Genomic DNA, 24,886 nt, shown 5'->3' on the forward strand with positions numbered 1-24,886 from the left:
GCCATTGCACATATCTCTTGTGCCAGTCGAGCTTGTTACTATCCTGTCCTCCCACCTATTTACCATTGTGCCCTTTGCTTTGCATGCAAGCTTTGGCACTAATGCTGGCCTAGTATCTGTTGGTGTTCTGTACTTCCCCAGTACGGTGTATTTGCTATCTTATCTCATGCTCAGTGGTTCTTATGCCTTGGCCCAGAGAGAGATCATTAGTTACAGGCCACAGGTAGGGCTGTGCATCAGGGCTCTGCATTGGAGGCTGTTGGCAAGGGCAGGGCATATCAAGGATGTCTTGTGGGTAAGTGATGTGTTGTGATACCCATGTGCCTTCTCGGCCCAGGGAAGGGAATGTTCAGGCTGTTTTTCTTATGGGGCTGTTAGTTCTGTGTTATGAATCAACGCTCAAACATGGCCTTCTTTGGGTGGAAGCCCAGTCATGGCAGTGGGGATAGCAAGCTACTCGCTTTACTTTTCCCAACCACAGCTGGATTCCCACTTTTGCTTCGGCACGCCACTATGTGTGTTGAATGGGGTTATTTTCTGCCCAAGGTCCCCCTAAATCCTGCAGCAGGTTTTGTTTGGAATACTTTGACCACCAAACACTTTTAATGTACCAATTACGACATGCAAAATGGTTCCCCATCACCACCATTACCCACAGTATTGTCAAGCGTTGCACATTTTTTAAAAAAAAAATTCCACACAAATTGAAGCTGAGTTAGAAGCAGGGCTGACGCCTCTATTTTTCTAATGTCCGACTCCACCCAAAATTGCTTTCAACTAAATGTCTTTTTAAATTGGAAGCTCTCATAGGAGCATTTTTATCGCTGCCTGAATATGTGCTGATCTTTGCATCACAGCATTTCTCTTCATCTGGGTCCTGTGTCATACACTGACACACAAAATGTTTTCCATCTTGAGTTATGGTGAAATGATCAACTACAGCTGACTTCATGGGAAGCTTCTTTGACATTTTGAATTTATATTTTAAAAAATTTGTCAATCAAAATTTATTTTGAAGTCGGAGTCGGTACATTTCTTCTGACTCCACCCAAAATTGCTTTCCACTCCACGACTCCGACTCCACAGCCCTGGTTAGAAGTAGCAGGACCTCCTGTCCATGCTACTACCTTTTGTTTTGGGGGAGGATGGCATGTTGCTGTCTGATCACAATTTTCGTTAAAATGTAGAATCATTTTATATGGGAAGCTCTGACATCAGCTTTGATAAAGTTGATTAATCTATGTGAGTCTTAATAAAACCAGTCTATGAGACCATAAAGTAAGAGGTGGAGGAGGGTAGAGTAGCGCTGCATAAATAAGTCTAAAGCTTTGCCATTGGCTCTTCCCTCCATCTGTAGAGTGAGTGAGAGAGCGACCGGGGGGGGGGGGAGGGAAATGAGGAACACGCCGGCAGTTCTGTGGGCGTGTCTTTATCCAAGTCCCGCCTAGCCCAACTTTGCTGACCAATGAGACACTTAAGCTAGCTGAAGCCCCGCCTATAGCATGTTGAAAAGGCATCCCGTGCCACGGGCGTCCTGCGAGCGACTAAGTCGTGGTGAAGAGAGCGAGCAGCCACAGCTGCGTATTCTGGAGCCGAGGGTGGCTACCTTGCTGAAGGGAGGGGGAGGTTTGCTAGCTCACCCAATCACTCACTTACCAGGCCGATGGCGGCAGGCACTTCCTCCTGTTGCCGAGGCGGTCTGCAGCCGCTCAGGGCCACAGTCCCCTTCCAGCTGCAGCACCGTCGAGTCGGAGATGGGGGCCGGGCAGGTAACCGGGGGGGGGAGTACATAAAAGAGTTAAAAGCAAGAGCTGAAAACTGGGGGTGCGGAAATCATAGGCCTAAGTATGGGGGGATAGGTAGCCTGATGGGAGGGGGAAGTAGAAGGGGAGCTGGCTGGCTACAGTGTGTAAGCAACGCGGGGGGGGGTAAATACGCAAGTGGCGAGGACGGGGAACAAAAAGCCGTGATAAGTTGAGGCATGTGGTGAGGGGGAAAGAAGGAGGGTGGCACGATCCAACTCCGGGTTTTGTGTGCTGGTTGTGGGGCGAGTTGTTGCGAGGGGAAATAAGAGAGGGCTCTATTGGAAAAGGGGTCTTAGGACAAGCGGTGGGTTTTGAGGCTGAGAAAGTATTGGGTGGCGGTTTTAGTTAAAGGAACGGCCCAGAGTGGAGCGGGTGGAGCACGAATTCGGTGAAGTAGTTGCTGCAGGAGAGGAGTTAGGTGATGGGCTCGTGGGGAAGGGTTGACGGGGATAGGTCAGGGCGGGGGCTAAGCCTTTTGGGAGAAAGATCAGGGTGTATACAGTGAGCGAGTGTCCCCCCCCTTTACAGGTGACACTAACCTCTTCAGTATGGTGGCGTTCCAGGCAAGCTGCAGGGAGCACTTCTACCATCTAGGTGAATAGGCCATGGAATGGCAGATGGGATTTTCCATACAGTAACTGCAACGTAGTGCATACTGGGGTGACCTGACCAGCCTCCCCCCTAAAAAACCCTGTCCACATCATATCCTGAAAGTGCTTGACTTGGCTGTGTCCACACAAAAAGTGATCTTGGAGCCATGGTAGAAAACCCCCTGAAAACACCAATTTTGCGTGTTGGAGGAAAAAAACAAACAGTACAATGTTGGCTGCAAATATTATTCATGCCATCATGTAAATATATGATGTAGCCATACTTTGGAATACAGCCAGAGCAGTACATAGGCTTATTTTGAAAAAGGATACCATACAGCTGGCAGAAGGCACAGAAGGGAACTGCTACAGTGAAGTGGGTGTGGAGGCAGAGGATGGGTAAAGCTGTGTTTGAGGGGTGTTCCCTGGAGCTGGTTGCACTGCAGGCTGGGGGTAATTTTGATTGTGGGAAGGTCAACAGTGCAGGTTGGGATGGCTGTGCGAGAAGGTGTGAAAATATATGTATAGGGAAGAAAGGAAACGGGGTGAGTATAGGAATTGTTGGATATGAGCATGCAACAAAAGGACAGTTCCCAGAGATATAGCCGCATTAGTCTGTTGCAACAAAAATAAGTCTTGTGGCACCTTTTAAAAGATTTAACAGTGTTTATTATGGCATAAGCTCTCATAGCCAGGTAACGGATAGAGGTGATGCAGGTGGAAGCAAGTAAGTGCAAGTCTGGAAGGGAATATTCATTGGCTTTACTGGGCTGTGAAAATGGAGGCTGGTTGAACAGGTGGGGATTTCTAAAAAAACCTCTGCAAATGGTCTTGGAACAGCGGAAGCCAGGCTGAGATTAGTGAAAGGGACTACTCTGGGGGGAGCAGTGGCAGCTGATGGCTCCTGTGCTGTGAAATGGAAAGAAGAATAAGCATCTGGGGAGGGATATGGAGGTGATGGGGAAGCAATAGCAGGATGCTCTGCTAGCAATTCAGTATACCATGGCTAAGGAATATGGTGGGAGCTTAATGTAGGTGGGGCCAGGACAGAACTTTGGCAGGAGTGGGGGTGGGGATAGAGATGCCCACCCTGGCACTCTTTTCCACCCACCTGCTGCACCTTGATTTCATTGTATGACATGATATCGCCACCTTTCTCTGGCTTTCTTCGGAGGGGGGCAGCCTTATCTGGGTCATGTTGATTTAGCACTAGCTATTTCATTGTCAGTGTTCCCTTACAGACAAAATGGTTGGCCTATTCTGGTGATTTTATACATAACAGAAGGGGAGCTAAAGCTGTCTGCACGATTGATCAGAAGAGGTTGGAAAGCAGGGAAGGATTTGCTGTGGCTCTGGCAACCTCAGACTTGTCATTCCCCTTCTCTAAATTCTTCTCCAGGGTGTATAGGCACTGTGTGTTTGTGCTTGGGGATGCTGGACACCACTTAGTCTGCTTAGTCTGTGGGGAGCTAAGATGGGCTGATGATGATCTTCCTTTGCTGCTGTTGTGGTTTGCTTGACTAAGGCTGCAGGCCAATATGCACTTACCTGTGGCCCCAGTGGAGCTTACTTCTGAGTTGACATGTATTCAATTGCAGCTTTAGTCTGTTTTAAAGAAGAGAAAGCCATGCTTGTTTAATCTTAGAGCAAGTACCTAGTGCCAGATCATATGTACCTGTTGCAGTTCACATGTACCTATCACCTTTGCAAGCTCCCTAAGGAGGGAGTTTAGGCTTTGAAGTTCCTACTCCTTAACAACGAAAATAAAGTTTAAGAAGCTCTTTGCTCAGATGGCGTTCCTGCAGGAATGTATGTGTTCATCAAGGCCTATCCCAAAGAGTATGCCAAGAGACTTTATAGTGCTTTATTTTTTAAGTTGGCTGAATAATACATATTGAGTAAAGTCTTCTATTCTCCTCTGTGCATTTAAATATTAGAATTTCTTGCTAGCTTGCTGGCAAAGGAGTAAGGTTCTTGCAAAGAGCTCTGAATTGATTTAGTAGATGAGGCTCTGCAAGGCTTCCTTATTAGCTATCTGATCAAAACCTTTGATCCAGCATTTGAACAACTTACTTTGCAATTATCTCTAACATTAAAAAACATTAACATGAAGGTGGATCTGATAACAATTAAGGGAGAGTTGCCTTAAAACAGGTTGCCTTCTGTAATGGTTGATAGATGCACATTTTTATTGGAAACCTAGTTAACCTCTTATTTATCTCTTAGACTATATTGGCTGGGTTTTGTTTTACAACATTGGTACGAATTTATAACACTGTATTGCTGGCTTATAGAACTCTGCCTGTTCTTGATCCATATGCAGCTTATGGCAACTGATTAAAGTTCCCCAGACAGCACATGAGTTCGGCAGCTGCCCCATCATTAGTTGACAAATGCATTGTTTTCAGTTGCCAAAGACAACACCATAATAAAATCAGTAGAGAGCAATGTTATGGATAGACTTGACAAGAAATTATGCCAATGTCTGACTTTAAGGCCTAGCTGCTCTCCATGAAATTCCTAATATACCTACCTTACATCTATTTTATGAATGTATTGTTGCCATTGTTTCCCTTTGAATATACTGAAGCTCAGCCTAAGTAAAAAAAAAGATTGTATTCTTCCATTTCCCTTTTTGAAATGGGTATACTTTTTGTCTTGTGAATCATCTAAGGGAGTTAATGGTGAGATCTCAGAGGGTGACCTGAAGGGATTAGATCCCAGTTTAAAAAGTAAGACCATCTGCTGCAAGACAAGACCAGCGCCTTACTTTGAGAAGCTGACACACATCACGGTCCTCATTCCATTGAGCAAAAGGGCATGTGCTTGTCAGCTTAAAAGGGAATATATAAGTGTTGATTTTCCTTGTGTTCGGTGGACAGAAGACAAGTACAAGTGTATTTGAATAAAGAACTGAGGACTCTTGGGAGTCAAATGAGACTCGATGCCAGGAGATTTGTTTGCTTGAACTCAGAGCTACAGAAATCCGCAGAAGTAAAAGGGGGGGGGGTTCCTACTTGAAAAGCAGAAAGGATGTGCTGTGGAGATGTTTGCTCATCTGCATTCCTGCTTTGCTCTTTAAATTCCCCCCTCCCACACACACGCTGTCTGCACAATTGTGGTAGATTCAAGTTTAAATACACATCTGCTATCACATTTGATTTCTAATTCTGCAGATGAAAATGAAGGATTGCTTCAGAGATCCCTATAGGACCCACAAGGGGTTACCAGCATTATAAGATTTTAGATCCCCTCCAGGCTGATTATTGAAACTAAGAGGCTGGTAAGTGCCATCTGTTTTTAGTTGAGACCAGATCCCTTGGATTCAAGGTCGTCTGTGTTCATTTTCTCTTTCATTATCCAATTCCAACTCTTATACTTATGTTAACACTGTACTGGTTAGAACTGAGGTGTGCCCTTCTGCTTTTTAAATACCACCTGAGTTAGCAGAGGGCCTTGACAAATCACTCCCATTTGCAGAAAGTAGTTATTGCCGTGCCAGGGAAAGTACATGCAGTGCCTTAGAGGCATATGAGTTTATTTATATTTCAGGCTGAGTGGATAGAAAAGAAGGAATAAGAAACGGGGTGGCAGGGTAATGATTGCAAAGCAGGGACAGGCTCACATGTGGAAGTGGCTGGCTTATTTGTACAGATAAGATTCTTTTTTTACCAAAGGGGATAGGATGTAAATGTCTACCAACTCCTGGTAGCCGGACAGAGATGGGAGATGGAGCCTAGCAGACATTAGCTGAAGTAGAGTTAATAGCAAACGCTGTCTCTGTGGTGTCTGCTCAGCCTGTGCTTTTGTTGCCGTGTTGGGTGAAGGAGCTGTGCAGGGACTGTGAGGGAAGTGGGCGTGAGCAATCCCCATGACTTCTGCTGCCAAGCTGCTCTGCCACCATCCTGCCTGCCTCAGCTTTAGGGAGCCTGTGGTGGGCGGCTACGGAGAAAGGACATGCGTCCTGCGGTCTCTCGTGCAGCAGAGTGTGAAATGATGAGCTAGCATGGAGCTCAACATTCTGCCTCTCTGGTATATGTGTGGTTTATGCAGTTTAGCCTCGTACGCTCTGTGAAAATGTTGCTTCTCACTTCTGTTCAGATTCTGGCACTTGCACAATTCTGGCGACTGGCCCAGAGACGTTAAAAGCTTCTCAGGTGTTGTGGTGGTAGTAGTTTTTCCCTTAGTGGTTGGCAGTCCTGAGGAAGAAAGGAATGGAAAGGAGGAAAAGGAAGCCGCAGTCCCAGTTTTAGATGGATTGGAGACTGTTGGCAATGGGATCATGGGAGGATTCTTACCAGTGATTCAGCTGTCTTATCTAGACCACATGAATAGAAAAGTCACTGCAAGAGGAGCCAGGCAATAGTAGCAGGACTACTGCTGGCTGGGGTTGGCTAACAGCCACAGCCTCCCCAGCCCTTTTCTGTTGCCTGGAAAACAGCAACCAGTTGGAGGGGCCAGATTTGGCCTGTTAGCTTGGCCCATGAAGAGCAAGAACTTGCCCACTATCACAGCTGTAGTTAGTTTCCAGGGGAGAAGTCTTGTTTATTTGGAGGCTGCCATTGGCGGCAGATTGCTGCCAATGGAGAAGCCCCAAAGGGAAAGACAGTTCTCCCTTTAGGTCGCTCCTTTGGAGTGTGATTGGTGGTGGATGGTCTTGCTGAGAGATTGGAGCAGCTGAGGGGGGGGGTAAGATAACCTGGCTTCCAAGTGAGAGGCGGAATGCTGGGTAGCTATGTTCTGTGGTGAGAGCATGAATGAAATTCATAAATACATATCCAGTGTGACTGGTGGGTGCTTTGTGATTTTGCTATTTAGTATTATTTTGATTGCATGTATTACACTTTTTATTGTGTCTTTTTTCTGTATTAATATGCTGTTTACAGCTTTGGTAGCCTTTGGGCCAAGAAACAGCATGTAATTAAATCATAATGTAGCAAGTTGGCCCCAAAACAGAATCCACAGTGGTGTGATAAAAGAGTTCTTGCCACAGAACTGCATTGCCCAACTTGAGTTTTTTATGTCAAGTGTTTTCACAGAGAGTAAAAAGTCTATCATGAGGGCAAGAGAAAAGTAAGAAAATGAGAAATGTACATGAAGGACCTGGCAAACAAATCTGTGCATGCTAAGTAAGCATCCTACTTGTCAGTTACTTATATCCCATTCTCTCCAAGGGGCTCAGGGCAAACAACTGAACATGCTTTTGAATGGTAATCTAAATTAATAAACCCTCTGTTGCCTTTTCCTTTTTGTTACTTTCCTCCTATTAAAATGGTCTCTATTCACTCCTGCTCCAGGATTGTCATTAATATCCTGCTAACTCAACCTTCTTGAGGGTATTTACCATCTGCTAACAACCCCTCAAGACACTAGACTATGTTGGAACAAACATACAAAGAGACACGTTTCATTTTTTTAAAAAAATATTGTGATGCTCATTTGTTTCTAGAGGCCTTCAGCCAGAGTTTTCATACTGATTGTATGTTTTACCATCTAGGAAATCCAGCTCTTTCTACCAACAGCCCATGGTACCTCATTTTATTTGAGATGCACACCCTACTTTCTGTTATAAATAGTTCAAAAGGCTGCTTACAGATACCAAGGATAAAAATGGTCTTGGATCCCTATGTGAAAGATTCCCTCCTTGGTGCCCTCTCTGTGGTCTTTCAATGGCAAGCTGCTCTCTTGTCTCTGTGCTTGAGGGAGGCAACTCCAGAAAATTTGAAAGCAGGATGCTATGCAGTCACCAGCTGCCCATCACCAGATGATAAATGTGCCTCTTCAGCTGCCAAAACAGTAATAAAATCAGTGGAGTGCCACATTATGGCCAGATTATAGAGAAACATCTCTGGTGTTCGGCACCATTATAGCCTAGTTGCAGCATAAAACTGCTAATATGCCCACCTACCCTAGCCGTGCGGAAACCCCCTTCAAATAGATCTTCCATTTTGCTTGCAGCAGTAGTGCTGACACTCTCTCTTTTTATCTCCACAGTTAGGATGTTTATGGATATTTCTTAGCATTGCAGCAGCGCAGTCAGTGGCTGAGGGCCAGGCAACCAGTTTTAGACCATTATCTCTGTGCTTGATCGCTCCTGTGACTGCCTCTTCAGGGGAAGAGGTATAGATAGAGAGTGACACGCTGTCGCCGCTGCCACCATGTGTCTGGGATCTGAGAGACCCCAGCTGCAAGATGGGAGCAGTGGTAATGCGTGGCCTGCTGTGGCTTCGAATGAAATGCAAGGGGTGGGAGGTGGGTGGGGAGGATCTGCTGCTGCTCCCGCCTGGGGTCTGCTGAATGCAAAGTAGGCAGCAGTAGTACAAACTGCTGTAGGTGAGCAGGCTGGGAGAACTAGTATGTATGCAACATAGCTCCGCTGCCAGTGCTGCCGTGCGTGCACAGTGTCTCTGTGCTTCCAGGTGAGGAGGTTTTGTTGTCTCCATAAGTAGGCTTCTCCCGATATGGTGCAGGTTGGGGAGCCTAATTGCACGGAACATACAAAAAAGCTTGTGACCGAAGGCAGACAGAGGTACTCCCTCCACTCACCCACCCCTCCATGAGAAGCATCTGGGGAGCAGGGAGAAACTTTGAATGAAGTAATGGAGGACGGATGTACATAACCCTTCTCTCCACACACCGCTTCACTCCAAAGTGAGCCCTCTTTGGATCCCCATGGAGGGAAAACCAGGGCTTTTTTGTGGGAGAGAGACTGAGCTGTTCCACCCTCTGGCACTTTTTCACTCTCCTCCCTCCTTTCTCCCTCAACTGCCCCCCACCCTGGAAAACCTGGCTGTCAGGCTTTCATATGCACATGTGTGTCACCTTGGTGGGAAATCTGTGGCCCTCCTAGACTACAACTTCCATCGTCCCTGACCATTGGCCATGCTGGTTGGGGTTGATGGGAGTTGGAGTCCAGCAACATCTGGCGGGCCAAAGGTCCCCACATCCTGGTGTAACATGTAGTTCTGCTTCTGGTGTCTTCCTTGTGAAGAGTGAAGTTAATCTCATTTTCTTTACCCTTAAATGGGAACTAGAAGGGTCGGTTGTGGTGGTGACGGCTGCTTGCTGCTGGTGCATTTTGATTTTAAGGAGGAAAGTCAGGCTCGCAGCGATGCTTAAAGACGCTATTTGATGTACTACTCATCTTTGGCACACAATTGCGGGGTTGGTGCTAACAAAGGCTGTAATTTCAATCCTGATCTTGTTCTGTTCCCAAGCTGGAAAATGTGAACCTTGTTTCGGTCTAAATCGAGTAAAACTGGGGTGTGTGAGCCACTAGTTAATTCCTCTTGGTTCTGTAAACTGGAAAAAATCTCCTGTCAACCTTTCCTGTGTTTAAGGTCCAAGTCAATTTTGTCTATGGTTTTAGTACTCTCCCATGTACTGGGGTGAAAACCAAGCTGTCTTGTCTGGCATAATCATTGCACAGATGGCTTAAATCTGGCTTTCGGACAGTTCTGAAATGCAGAGCTGAGATCCTGATTGGGCATTTGTGCCAGAACAGTGGAGGGCTTAGTCACCGCTTCTTGAAAGCAGATCTGTGAAACCTGACATGCAGACAGCTCCTAATGTGCATTGTGCTTCTAAGAAGGCTGGATCTCCCTGGAGCTGCCCCTTGGCCTTTGGCAGAGGAGGATATGCCCTGCAGGCAGTAGTGGATGAGATTTATGTCTCCCCTCAGGAACCTCATCCAAGAGAGAAGCTGTTGGTGTAGTTGACTCTCCCTGCAAGGTTCTTGGAACTCAAAGCTTCTCTGCCCAGTAGTGCCTTCCCCCTGCCTGGATATAGTGTGTGTGTGTGTGGGGGGGTTAGATCCTCAAGAAAGCTTCTGTGCATGTTCAGAAAGTGTACTTCCCATGTTGCTGGCCTTAGCCATGTTGACCTCCATTTTTAAATTCAAGCTGTGGCTGATGGGATTTTGCTCCTTCCTTTCTTTATATACCATCTCTCTGCTCAAAGTACTCAAGGCTTTAAACTAATGGCTGATCTCAGAGACATGATGCAAAAGGGCCATAAGGAAATTCAGGTACCTCTTCTTCCATAACGTTACCTAAGTTTCCTGCAGGAGACTGGCTCCTCTCTCCTAGAGCAGATGGCAGCCGGTCCCTGTTGAGCTGATGGTGTGGGCCCTGCTGTCTCATCCCTTCTGCTGATTTAGCCAGGTGGAATGGAGACAGTTCTAAGAGGGGAGAAGCCAAATGGCTGTTGGTCCCACCGTCCCAGGCAAGCTGGTGGAGGAAGCCATCAATGGCACTCTCTTCTCCCCCCCCCCCCTGCGATGCAGCCATATGCTGCCTTTTGCTCCTGCAGAGCCCTGCTTCTTCTGCTGTTGGGGAAAGGGTAGCAGTGTAGGCTCTCTCTTCAGTGCCTGGTGATCATTCTTGCTTCACTTGCCACAGTTTGGGCCACTCCGTGTCACCATCCGGCGAGAAGGCCGCTCCTTTCTATCTTCTCTTCCCCTCCCCTCCAGGGCTGTAATCTGCAAATCTTGATTCCTGGGAGCAAAATGGAATCTGTGGGAGTGGTTTGGGCAGAAGACTCCAGGCTTCTGCCCAGAGCTGGCGAGGCAGTTAAAACGGAGCAGCAGAATCTCTCTTGGTCCCTGCCTGCTAATTAGCTGATAGAAAGTAGGTTATGGAAACTAAAATAGTGGAGACTTGAGAACGGACGTGAGAGCAGTAATTGGCAGCCATCCGCTTCTCAACCAGGGCAAAGGGAGCATTTCTTCCACTCCCTGGCTCACAGCACGTTGTGGTGATATTTCACTTTTCAGGAACTTGCTGTTAAAAACTGAGGTGACTCATCCATCTGTAGCTGGGGGTTTTCATGGGAGCCTCTCCGCCAAATAGTTTCCTCTGTGCCGCTGACCAGTCCAAGAGCAGAGAGGGGAAGCCGCTCTGAAACCTTTGTTTTGGAAGCACTGGGCAGGTTGGCTAGTTGGGTTGGTGGTGTGTGTTGAGGGAGGGGGTGCTGCTGGCCAAATGGAGCAAACTGGGCGTATTCTTGGCTGGATGAAAATGTCTGGATGCCGAAAGACAAAATTCCTCTCTGCATTGGTGTGGGTGGACAGAGCTGCATGGAGCTGGTGTAATAGAGCATTTATATTGGGAACAAATGGTTGGCTCTTCTCCTGCGGAGCAAAGAGGCACTAGGAAGAATGAAAAGAAGAGGTTCTGTGCTATAAGTTGGATGTTTTGGCGGCTGGACGCAATAGGATGCATACCTGGGCGGAAGGGAGAGCCTCAAGGAGTCGTTGTAGTCGTTCTGATATAAACCCCAATCTACATAGGCAATAGTTTCCTTTGCTTGTTCATACCTCTTACTTTTTTCTGGTCGTTGCTGGGTTGCTGTTCTGCCTTGTGCAACCGTGAGGTACAGCGGTCAGATCTTGCGCTATGGCATGGGATTATTGCTTCCTATGTCTTTGCATGGTGCAGGCCCAAGGGAGGGCTGTAAGGTGACTGTCCTTGGAGCCTTCAGAGACTTGTGCAAAGAATAACAACAAAAATGTTCTTGGGTGCTGTAAAGATCAACTACATAATTTTTGATTTTTTAAAAAAAAATCCTAATAGCCCTCCCAGATGGTTCCTCAAGGTGGCTTATGGTTAAAACATACAATATGAACCTACTCTAGAAGAGCCATCTGACCTTTTTTCTACCATATTGGCAACTACGCTATCATTACTAATAATTGTGGTTGACTTTGTGTTAGAACTCCTGACTTTAATATAGTTTACCCATCACTAGCTGTACTAGTGACCCGTGGTATGACTTGTGGTTGCCGTAACAAGTTGCACCTTTGTTTTGGGATCATGCTTTTGGTTAAACATTCAAGCTATAAAAAGTACAACCCACAGTTGCTTAAAACAATAAATAAAAACCACAGTAGAAGCACTTGTCAGATCATCCAAAGGCTATAAAACCTGCCTAGACTGAATTGTTCAGCAGCTTCTCAACCATCCTAAGCGGATGAGGCTGGAAGGCCTTGCAAGAAGGATTGGTTTTCAGGTTGTTGTTGCATCTCTTTGATTTTTGTGTGCCCTGTGCATTCATGTTGTGTAAAATGTATCATACACATCTTAGTGTAACACAAGAGCACCTGAGCACATGTTAACTTAGAGCCCCCTCCCCCTTCCTGGTTATTATGGCACCTGACCATTCATAAGTGAGTCAGTTTGTACAGCATAAAATACGTCTAGCGCACTGACCACTGTCTGCAGAAGAGCACTTACACCCATACCCAAAATAAAGAACTTGGCGTGCATTCATTCAAACAGAATATTTTATTTGTTGTTAAATCTCTATCCTGTCCTTTCCAAAGGAAGCGGGGGGGATCCTTCTCAGCATGGGGACAAGTTGAGAGAAGCAGCAGTTCAGACAACCGGCTGTACTTCTACTGTGAAATAGTGCAGAAGTGAAGCAGACATGTGAATGTGGGGATCCTGTCAGCTTCTGTGGCTCTGATTGTGTATTTATTGTGTACAGTTACATTGCATGCAACAATTTTACATTGCACTGTATAGATTCAGCCTAGACATGTCTTTTTGGCCCTCTGTATCTTGAAGTCATATAAGCGAGGAAGGGGTTGTTGCACTTGTTCCTAAAAGCTGGTGCAGCAGAATATTTGGGGGTGAGGAAAGAACAAAACATCCTTTTTCTTTCTCTCTTGCTCTTCAAATGCTGATTTTTTTCCCTCTCCCCACCTCAGCTCAAGCATGTAAAACAAGATGAGGGCATGAAAAAGGAGCAGTCTCAGCTGGAGGATCAGAAGACACGAGGCAGCTGTCGGACTGGTGGTCTGAGATAGCGCTGGTTCTATTTATCTCAGAGCTGTTCTGTCTCGACCTCCCCCACACCCCAGATTAGAGATGGTTAGATAGTGTTTGGAGGTTGGGCCGATCCCAGAATATGCCGCCAGGTGTGGCAGGGTTGGTCCCAGCCTAATGGACTGGGCTGATAATAGAGCTGTACTGTAAACAGGACACTCCACCCTGCCTCTGCGTCTCCCACAAGCCATCTTTGTCTTGCAGCAAGCATTGTTTTGCTGTCTCTGGTGTATTTTTAGGCTGCGTTGCTTTGACTGGGGCCGAGAAGGGCTTCAGTCCAGCTGTTAGGACTGCAGTCTTTTTGGCTCTGCTGTCTTCACGCAGTCACTGATTTCACAGATGTCTTCAGCTGTGGTGTGCCAACCTGCTGCAAATGACTGGGCCCTGGGATGGTGGTGAGTCTGTGAGCTTGTGCAGGCTGCTTTACACCACGAAGGGGCCACACCTCTAGGGTTAGGGTAGAGCTTTCAGGCTGGGGAATGAGCCTTCCGAGCCAGTTTTGAAATAAAAGTGCAAGTTGCATGCGCCTCAAATAGACCTTGATGTGCAGTCAACAGCCAGTCAAGGGAGGCCTTAAATAGCTGTTGAAGTGCTATGAGTCAGGAGCTCTGAATCGGAGCTGCCAGAGATCTCCTTGGCAGTGTACCAGGATGTCCCCGCTTTAGTTACGAGTACATATTAATTTATGTGTAAATAAAAAAGCAAACAATCCCCAGCCTTGGGCTTCAGTTGTCTCCCCCCCCCCTTTAAATGCAGTAGCCGGGAGCATAATGGTTGAGAATGAGCTGTGAGCGAGGAAATCAGTCACTTCAGAGCTCTTCGGCTTAAACCATGAACTTACTGATGGCCTTAAGCTTTGTGCCACTTTGCCCGCCTCACTGCCCCCTCCCCCAGTATATCAACAATACCAGCCCATGTAACAGGAGGGGATGGTAGAGTTTCCTGTGAGAATGTTTGTGCAGTGCTAAGATACTTCATAAATCTGAAGAATTATGATTAGCTTATTGGGACTTCCCAATGGATGACAAAAGCATTTTCCTTATTCACACTAGTGCCGACAGCATAATACCTTGTTCCTATGTAAAGGGTGAGATTATTATTGTTATTATCATTATTTATTAAATTTCTATCCCGCCCTTCCCCCCAGAAGGAGCCCAGGGCAGCAAATAAAGGACAAAACACTAAAAGCATGTTCAAACATCTCAAAAACAAACATCTTAAAAACATCTTTTTAAAAAAAACACTTTAAACATCTTAAAAAGCAATACCAAAACAGATTCGGACTGGGATGAGGTCTCCAATTAAAAGGCTTATTGAGAGAGGAAGGTCTTCAGTAGGTGCCGAAAAGATGACAGAGATGGCACCCGTCTAATATTTAGGGGGAGGGAATTCCAAAGTATTGGTGCCACTGCTCTAAAGCTCCGCTTCCTATCTTGTATGAAACAGACCTCCTGATGAGATGGTACCTGCCAAGCGCAGTGATTGACTGGGTATATAAAGGGGTAAGACAATCTTTCGGGTACCCTGGTCCCAAGCTGTATAGGGCTTTGTAAACCAAAACCAGCACTTTGAACTTGACCAGGCAGTTAATGGCAGCCAGTGCAATTCTTTCAGCAATGGGGTAACAGGTTGCCGATATCCTGCCCCATGTTGCATTGCTGCATTTTGTACCAGCTGCAGCTTCCAGACCAACCTCAAGGGCAGCTCCACATAGAGCACATTACAGTAATCCAACCTGGAGGTTACCAGTGCATGGTGATCAGGCTTTCCCGGTCCAGAAACAGCTGCAGCTGTCTTAACAGCTGAAGCTGGTAAAAGACACTCGTAGCCATTGAGGTCACCTGGGCCTGTTGTGGCAAAGATCCCCCCTCCCCGACTACGAACCTGTTCTTTCAGAGGGAGTGTAACCCTACTCAAAGCAGGCAATTGACCAATTGTCCATACTCGGGAACCACCCACCCACAGTCCTTCCTTCTTGACAGGATTCGGAATCAGTTTGTTGGCCCTCATCCAGCCCACCACTGAGTCCAGGCATTAGTCCTGGGCTTGCAAAGCCTCTCCCAAATCAAATGTTACAGAGAAATAGAGCAGGGGTATCATCAGCGTACTGCTGACACCTTGGTCCGTATCTCCTGATGACTGATATCGATTAAACAGCATTGGGACAAGATGGCACCCTGCGGCATCAAGGTTAAAAGCCTTGATGCAAAGGGGGTAGCTGCACCCCTTTTTACTGACTTAAAAAAAGTGGGGATGGAGACATGTGCTCTGTGCTGGCAAACAAGGGTGCATAGCCTTCAAAGAGCAAAGTATGAAAAAGCAAAAGACCCAAGGAATGGCAGAGCTATATGGTGCAGGGAGGAAAATATACCCTTGGTGGCTGTGGTGGTGGCAACTTGTGACAGGGTGGGGAACCTCTGGCCTGGTGGCTGAATGTGGCCCTCCAGGCCTCTCTGCTTGACCCTCGGGCACTCCCCACGCCACACGTCCCTGTCTCACAGGCCACGCTTTCCTTGGATGTGTTTTGTGTGGCTGGACGGTGTCCTTGATCTGTCATCATGAACCTCGCTTGCCTGGAAGGAGGGCAGAGAGGGAGATGCCTGCTTGTAGAAGCCTCCAACTCTTGCACAACTGGAATGTAATGTTTTCTGCAAAGGCAAGAGTCGCACCCATTTATTCTGCCCACTTCTGCATCTGACCCCCCATATGCGGCCCCTGGAAGGTTCCCCGTGAGGGAATGTGGCCCTCTGGGTGAAAAAGGCTCCCCACCCCCTGTTTTCAGGACTGCCCATCCAGGAGTGGCTCAGCAGTAAGGGCTGGGTGCTCTGCCACTAAAGTTCGTTTTAAACGTTCTTAATGTACTTCATGAGTGCCAGTGTGGTGTAGCGGTTAAGGTGCTGGACTACTACCTGGGAGACCAGGGTTCGAATCCCTACACAGCCATGATGCTCATTGGGTGACCTTGGGCCAGTCACTGCCTCTCAGCCTCAAAGGAAGGCAATGGTAAACCCCCTCTGAATACTGCTTACCATGAAAACCCCACTCATAGGGTCACCATAAGTCAGAATCGACTTGAAAGCAGTCCATTTCAATTTCCATGTGCTTCATAAACTCATGTGGGTATCTTGGGTGGTGGTGGTAGGGAGGGGTATGATCGCTGGTGATGTCATAAGTCGTTCCCAGCAGAGGCTTGTGCAGTCACATCCCCATCAGCACTTCTGGCAGTAGGAGGATTCTGGTTTTTTTGAGGGGGGAGAGAGAAACCCCATCATCTTAATCCTTGCCCTGCTTGGAAAATGACTTGTAACTTCTCCTTGAGGGAAGATGGGTTGGCCGTTGCACATTCATGGCAGATTATAGTTTCTCACCCTTAAGTGGTGATAAAACCAGTGGTTCTGCTTGTCTTCTGCCGAGCATCAGAAGAGTCCTACCGGATCAGAACAGGCCTGTCTTGCCCAGCATCCTGCTTCACACACTAATCCCTTTTCTGCTGCAATAGAGTAGGCATAGATTGTATGGGCTGGGAAGTATAGCTCAGTGTTCCTGCACATGCTTTGCACGCAGAAGGGCCCAGGGTCAGCCCCTAGGTTAAAGGGTCTAGATAGTAGGGCTGAGAGATGCCTCTGCCTGCTTGACCACTACAAGGCTAGATTAAACCACTGTGCTACCTCCACTGCCAGGCAGTATGTCTCTGAATGGCGGTTGCTAGGAATAGCAAGTGGGATGAGCTCTGATGCACTCGGGTCCTGCTTGCGGGCTTCCCAGAGGCATCTGGTTGGCCATTGTGCGAACAGGGTCCTGGACTAGATGGGCCTTGGGCCTGATGTTCTTAATGGGTCTGACTGCATAAGGCAGCTTCCTTTGCATCTTGAGTCTCCTGGCTATCAGCGTTGCTACTTTTAACCTGCGTGTGATGCTTTTCAGGGCACTGCTTGCTTTACAGCTGTCTCCTTGGTCCTTGGGATGGCTTTGCAAGGTAGATGGTATTGAGAGGTGTTGACAGGAGTGAGCTTCATGTATGGCTGAACTTGCTCGTGCTCAGGACCCTTGCTTGCCCTTTGAGCATTATGCAGTGTGTTTTCCTTCTCCCCTAAGCATTTGGAATCAGAGCAGAGGCAGACTTGAACATCCCTCTGGAGGTTTTAATAATAATACTGATGCTCAGGCATTGTGGCTTGCTTAAAGCTACCTAGTTGCTTTGCACCTAGTTGGATCTGCATTTACTGGCAGTGGCTCTTAAGTGTTTCAGAGAAGGGACTTGCCCATTCCTACCTGGAGATGCCAGGGATTGAACCGAAGACTTTTTGCATGCAGAGCATGTGTTTTACCACTGAGGTATGGTCCTCTTCGTCCCCTAACTAAGGCATGGCTTGAGAAAGAGCAGGACTTGGGTGTCTGAACAAAGACTCACCCTATCAGCTTTCAGAAATGTTGATGCTGCAGCTGGGGTGGGGGTTGAATCCTGGGAAACAGGAATATTTGCACTACACAGCTATTCCTAACAAAATGTGGCTGCAGCCTCTGGCATCAGGAATACACGCGTGAAGTAGACTTGCCCCAACACAATCGAGGAAATCGTAATGATCATTTTATTAAGAAAATTGTTATCTGGCTTTGTACACGGCAGGGTGGGGGTGGGGGTGAGGCCTACATCAGGCCTAGCCTACTGGCGTACAGTCTAAAAATAAGAGGAGGAGATGCATTCCTGCACAGAGGCAGTTGGGAAATGAATATATTAAAATGCAATTAGATTTCTGTCCCAAGGGCTGAGTATTACAACATCTCCTCTCATATTTCATCTTGAAGTCTGTGAGGAAGGATCAGCTGAGAGAAGTCATGAACTGCCCAAGGCCACTGAGTGAGCCAGGGACTTGGGGGGGTGGCTTCTCACGCTAAATGTTGTATTTGGATACAGGTGCAGCGTTCAAAAGGCACTTGCCTCAGTTGCAAAAGATGCCTGTGCACTTTTCCCTTTTGAAACCCAGGGGAGCTGCAACCAACCCTTTCCCCCCTGATACATATGTGTATCTTAAGGGGGCAGGGAGGATGAAGCTTCATTCACAGGTGCCCCCTTCACAAGAGGAGGGTTTAGCAGGGCTGAAGAAACATTTGGAAACTTGCTGCTGGCTCCTGTGCCAAGAAAGTTGATCCCCAACCCTAGCTGTTACATTGGCCCTTCCAGGGGCCAGTGGTCAAAAATGAGCCTTTCCTGACTTTGGCCCAGTTTGCCAGTCGCTATAAACCATAGCCAAAAATATACCATGAAGTCGGAGACAGCTTCTGCTTCGCTCCTCCCCTAGCACATGCAGGAGCAACAGACCACAGTCTTTGGGTTTGCTTTACATCTGAACTGGGCATCATGGTGTTTTGCTCCAAACTACAATGTGAAGCTAAGGTTTGTTCTTTGCTTACTAGTTGTGATTTGTTTGAACTAAATAAAGGCTCCAAAGTAAAGCTAAGCCAGATATTGTGGTTTGTGGCTCCTGTTCGTACTAGGGGAGTGTGTTCACAGTAAACAATTAACTATAGTTTACAGTGACGTGTGTGTAGCCATTGTGTCCTGGAGCTCCCAAAGCTGGCAAGAACAAAATACAGTAAAACAAATTTTTACAGCAAGTAGGCAGCAAAAGCAATAAAACAGTACAATAAGCAACAGAAAGTTGCAACATTAAAAAAAAAGAAATTTGAGTTGGTGTAAAGCAAAAGTAGAGCTTTGACAAGCATCTAAAAGCAAGCCAATAAGGGGGTTGAATGAGTAGGATACCCATTTATTGCATTGTTGAGAAAGAAGACACAGATTTACATAAAGTTTGCATATGCTAATATGCATATATAGCTTCAAATTTAAGAAAAATTACTATAAGCTAAATAAAAATACATTTCACTATGAAAATCTCACTATAGCGGGGAAGATCAACCAGGTGACCACTGTGCCTACTCAGTCTAGGCTTGAGGTGCCAACTGTTGATGGGCAACTTCAAAGCCCCTGTTCTCCCTTCTTAGGGTTCTTTATCTCTAAACTGGACTTGGACCAGATAGCCCATCAAATCAGTAAATTGTCTTTTGTAAAAGTAGGGCACATTGACCACCCTACAAATGAGCCTTACTGGGTAACGCTTTCAAAACCGTGGAGCCACAACAGAGAAGGCTTTGTCTCATACACCCATTCACCACATCTTGGATGGTGATGGTTCACTGAGGAGGGCATCAAATGAAAGACCTAAGCAACAAGCCTTTTAAGTAGAGACCTTATCCCAGTCTGCGTCTGTGTTGGAATTGCTTTTTAATATGTTTTTAAAGCTTTTTTTTTTTAAAGATGTTTTTAAAGCCTTTTAAAAATGTTTTTAAAGATGTTTTGTTTTAATGTTTTTAATAATGCTGGGAAAAACAGAAAGGAGTAGAAAAAGAGGAAGACCAAACAAGAGATGGATTGATTCCATAAAGGAAGCCACAGATCTTAGCTTACAAGATCTGAATGTTTTTATGTTTTAGAGTGTTTTTAGTGCTTTTGTTTGCTGCCCTGGGCTCCTACTGGGAGGAAGGGTGGGGTATAAATCTAATAAATAAATAAGTGGATAGGTGTATATGGGATGAGGTGGCCCTAAAAAAAACAACCCAGCCCCAAACCGTGGGCTTTAAGGGTAAAAGTTGGTACTTTGAATTGTGCTTGGAAACTGGGAGCCATTGAAACTGGGCGCATCATCACAGAGAACTCTGTAATCCAAAAGTCGAGGCCCTGCTGCATTTTGAATGAGTGGAACTTTTCAAATGTTCATCAAAGGCAGCCCCCCTCCCCCACTGAGGCACCTGTGACAGGGAACAGACAAGCCGCTGACACTGCTGGAAGAGATTTGGTAGTGGTGCCTGAAGGGCCTGAAGTTCTTAAATTGGTTTCTCTTCCTTCCTATCCAGCTAGCGTCCCATGTGCTGCTGCTGCCACCAGCCCTGCTGAGAAGGCCTGCCGGAACAGGCCGCCCAGGGTGAGGCGCACATCTTCCCTAGACACCGTCCTTGGATCATACCTCTTGGGTCAGTGGCCTCGGGATGCTGAAGGAGCTGCTATAGCACATATGAGCGACAAATCTACCCAGGTACCGGAGCTGCCTTCTTTTTTTTTAAAGGGGGGACATGGAGTGATGATGGGACATTGGAGCAGATCGTATGGTATGCGGTACTGAAGGCGGCTGGAGAGGGAAGGCTGAAAGCTGCCTGGCGTTGATTTTGCTTAGTTGGCCTTGTGTCCCCACAGGCCAGAAAAAGATCAACAGTTTTGGGTTTATGGGAACATTCACAACTGAAATGCTTCATAAAAAAATAAGAAAAGCCCTGGTGGATCAGGCCAAAGGTTCAAATAGTTCTTAGTCCCACTCATCCCAGCATTGTCCTCGGGCTTGGTGGAACCCCCCAAGTAGCTGTCAGCTCCCTTACAATTCTGTCTCCACTAAGGCCATCCCTTTGCCTAGCCCAGCCTTTCCCAACTAGTGGGCCTCCAGATGTCGTTGGACCACAATTCCCATCTTTCCTGACCATTGGCAATGCTGGCTGAGGCTGATGGGAGTTGTGGTCCAACACCTGGTGGCCCACTAGTTGGGAAAGGCTGGCCTAGCCCAATACATGTGATGCAGAGTCTTGGGGAGGCAGGGTGGTGTAATGGTTAAGGTGCTGGGCTATGACCTGGGAGACCAGGGTTCGAATCCCCACTCAGCCATGAAGTTCACTGGGTGACCTCAGGCCAGTCGCTGTCTCTGAGTCTCACCTGCCTCGTAGGGTTGTTGTGAGGATAAAATGGAGAGGGAGGAGAACCATATATGGCCCCTTGAGCTCCTTGGAGGAAAGGTAAGATATAAATGTAAGAAATAAATTTTCCTCCATTCTCTAATGAAAGTCCTTGGCTATAGACAAGAAAGGCCTGGAGGGTCTGTTGTGCAACTACAGAATTTAGTTTCTGCTGTGGAGATGAAGGTGTCCTGAGAACCTCGCCTTTCATCTTTCTTGTAGCCCTTACGCTTGTAGAAAGGAGCTTGAAATGGAGCAAAAAATGCCTGATAAGAGGCAGACTGGCTAAAGAGAAATTGGCAGTTGCTAAAGGGAGGCCTCAGGCCTTGCCTGATCTCAGTCATCCTCTGACCACCTGGACAGTAGCCAGGTTAGCCTGCTGTAACAAAAGCAGCAGAGTCTTGTGGTACTTTGAAAGGCTAATAGACATGGCATAAACCTTTGTGGGCTAAAGCCCACTTTGTTGGAGCCATCCATCACGTACCTGATGGACTCAAGTCCAGGGGGTGGGGAACATAGGTGGTTGGGCTACAGTTCCCATCGGCCCCCATGGACCATGGTCAACGATGATGAGAGGTGCAACCCAACTACATCCAGAGGGCCCATCCCTGCTCTAGCCTGTGAACGTATTTGTCGTAATATGTCTGTTAGTTTTTAAACAATGCTACAAGGCCCTTTGTCGGTTGGGCTAGGCAAAAGGCTAATGTGTCCTTCCCAGTCATTGCACCCCAGCTCCTTGGGCTGATGATCAGTGGCAGGAGGTATATATATAAAAGATGTAAAGTCAGTCTGTTCTATCCCAGGCACATGGGGAAGGTGACAACAATTAATTGACAAATATAAAATGTATCTTCAATATTCTGATTGCTAAAACATAGTCCCATCAGTATATAAAGTGGAAAATGTATACCTGTTCTGCCTGTGTCGACTCCCAAGATGCAACTGACTTTTTGCACGAAAAATTGTAAACGGGCAATAATGATCAATAAACCATCTCCGCAGTTGCTAAAGAAGAGATAAACAGTAAGGAGCTTAAAATGGGACATGGAGTAGGAAATGGAAGTACTGTTAGTAGTTTTATTTTTTCATTCAATTTACATCCCACCCTTCCTCCCAGTAGGAGCCCATGGTGGCAAACAAAGACACTAAAACATCTTGAACAAGACTTTAAAATATATTAAAATAAAACATCTTTGAGGTAAAGTCTCTATTTAAAAGGCTTGTTAAAGAGGAAGGTCTTCAGTAGGTGCCGAAAAGATAACAGATGGCGCCTGTCTAATATTTAAGGGGAGGGAATTCCACAGGGTAGGTGCCACTACACTAAAGGTTCACTTCCTATGTTGTGAGGAATAGACCCCCTGTTAAGATGGTATCCACAGGAGGCCCTCACCTGCATATCATAGTGATCAGCTGGGTATATAAGGGGCAAGACGATCTTTCAGGTATACTGGTCCCAAGCTGTATAGGGCTTTGTACACCAAAACCAGAACCTTGAACTTGGTCTGGTACCTAATGGGCAACCAGTGCAATTCTTTCTGTAGGTAGGTGACATGTTGACGATACCCTGCCCCAGTGAGCAGTCTCACTGCTGCATTTTGTTGCATATTAGTTGCATTTTTTACAGCAAACACAAATGCCCAAATCTAGTGAAAACAATCCATGAGCAGAAATAGATTTTCAGAGTAGATTTGCTGTCCTTGGGATATGTATCCAGCAACCTGGGTCTACATGTGAAGCCCTTGGTCTTACCCCACAGGGGCGCCTCTTTGTTTTGTTTAGCCATCGTGCCCAGCCTTCTGCTCTCACTGTGGCTCTTGGTACTGAAGCTAAATCAAATTGCAAACACAGAAAAATCTTGATGAAGTCCTATAAAGCCACATGTGCAAGATTAAAGCTCATGAATTTTTCAATCTAATTTAAACTTATATCATGTAAAAATGCTGTGTAAAAAAAAAAGTTAAACTGGGCAAACTTTAGTTTAAATCTCTTTCTCTCTCAGATGTATGCCCATGCCAGACGAGTTCTGTCCTAGTATCAAGCTCTGTTCTTTGTCTGCCCAGCTTTCTAGGGAAGGCCTTCCCTGTTGTGCTTCTGCTGGTTTGAGCACCGCTTGACTTTTCCTTGGCTTTTGTTGCATGCAGAGGCAGCTGGCCTTTGGCGCTCTCCTCCTGGAATGGACTCTGTGCTTAGAGCTTTTTCAGCTCTGCTTGCTGCTCTGGGCCAAACCCTTATATAACATTTCTCAGGCTGTGTGCCATGCGCTGCTTTAAAAACGAGGGCTCTTGCAATGGAAGAGCCTGCTCAGCATGAGGCGTGTGTGCTCCCGGATGGAGTGGGAAGCCTCCAGCCATCGAGGAACCCTTAGCAACCTATAAATATTTCTGTAGAGCAACAAATGGCCCTTCTGAGACAAAAGGATGACCCCAGCCATTCAAGCAGAGGCAAATCTAGCCTTTTTAATTGGAGTGCATAGATGGATGTGTTACAAAGCCAGTCTCAAGACAGTGACCAAGTAGGCATGTTGGCTTGCGTGGCTCCCTGCGGGGCTCAGCGTTTAGTTGCGCTCTTTCTTTGGTGACTTTTCCATTAAGAGATGGGCTTGGAATAGAAGCAGCTTGAAATGTGACAGATCTATAAAACTCCCATTAGACAAAGGTAACAGCATTGCTAAAGCTAGAAAAGCAGCCCAGCAAAGCTATAAAAATACAGCATAACTGGGCTTGGAGCATTAAAGGCTGGAAAAACAAACCAGTTAATTGGCAGCCTGAAACGACAAAGTAGTCACTGGGCAGGTTTCCCTGGAGATGGAGTTCCAGGACTAGGGTGCCATCACCAAGAGTGCTGCTCCTCACATCCAGACTTTGGGTTGGCTGTCACTGCTCTGGTAAACTTGCTCTCGGATTGTACCACTCCAAACCACACATGGAGCCTTGCATAATTGAATATATTTTAAAAAATAATCCCTGCACACAGAAAACTTTGACCCCCTTCTCTCTCCCCCCACATTGATGTCTATGAGGAGGGAGGGGCAAGTGTATGTGGGAGCACTCAGGTGTGACCCCCTGATGTGTAGTCTGTATGTGTTTTTGCCACTTCTGTGAGAACCGGGCCTTTGGTCTTCTGTGATGGTGGAAACTACAGCCCAGTCGGATCTGTTGATCTTGATGGCCAGGGAAATACTTACTAGAGAAGGTGCCGGATCTGGGTTATATAGTTCTAGATAGGTAGAATGTCTTGGGTAGCCTTTGCACAGTGGCCTTCTCATTGACTTTGCCCAAGATGCAGACCAGTCAGCATTGACAACCACATAAGCTTCATTACTGAAATGGCCAAGGAACTTGGGGCTATCCCAGTTTATCCTCACAACAACACTTTTTGGTAAGCTGGGCTAAGAGCCTTGTTTATTAGATGACTTTGGGCATGTTTGGGACTTGAATTCAAGTTTCCCTAGCCCAAGACCAACATGTTAACCTTTTATCACTGGTTCTTTGTGCTGTGTGACACAGTGGTGTTGTGCCCACATTGCTGTCTCTCCCATAGGGGAAGTGTGCGGATTGGGGTAGACTGTGCCCAAGCGCAGATCATGGGTGAACGAGTGCCTGAAGTCCTTTTTGTGCAATAGCTGGTGTAAATGTCAACAGAGCTTCCCAGACCTGCTGCATTTTGTGGGCACTGCGGCTCACTTTCTGGTGTGAACGCAAAAGATTTTTTATTTGAGGATGAGATTTGGAGGCACGCCTTCCCTGCAGATTATCTGACCTTGTGATTTCAAACTTGGATGGCTTCTCAAAGCGCTTTCCTCCCCTTCTTTCCTGCTCCGGGGAAGCTGTTTGACCACCATTAGAATAAAGTGTTTGGAAACTTCCTACCGCATGAAGGAAGGCTTTGG

At 46.6% G+C, this 24,886-nt stretch overlaps 1 protein-coding gene across 1 annotated transcript in view; it reads left to right on the forward strand.

Moving 5' to 3' along the window:
- The first annotated feature begins 1,518 nt into the window (after window positions 1-1,518).
- The window catches only part of FAM117A (family with sequence similarity 117 member A), a 38,221-nt gene continuing 14,853 nt past the window's right edge, over window positions 1,519-24,886 (forward strand). The window contains exons 1-2 of the mRNA XM_061589662.1: window positions 1,519-1,769; window positions 20,134-20,312. Coding sequence (XP_061445646.1) covers window positions 1,664-1,769; window positions 20,134-20,312 — 285 coding nt within the window. The 5' untranslated portion in view covers window positions 1,519-1,663. The remainder of the gene's footprint in view (window positions 1,770-20,133; window positions 20,313-24,886) is intronic.

The sequence above is a fragment of the Rhineura floridana genome, chromosome 11 (assembly GCF_030035675.1).
Source record: "Rhineura floridana isolate rRhiFlo1 chromosome 11, rRhiFlo1.hap2, whole genome shotgun sequence".
Lineage (NCBI taxonomy): Eukaryota > Metazoa > Chordata > Lepidosauria > Squamata > Rhineuridae > Rhineura > Rhineura floridana.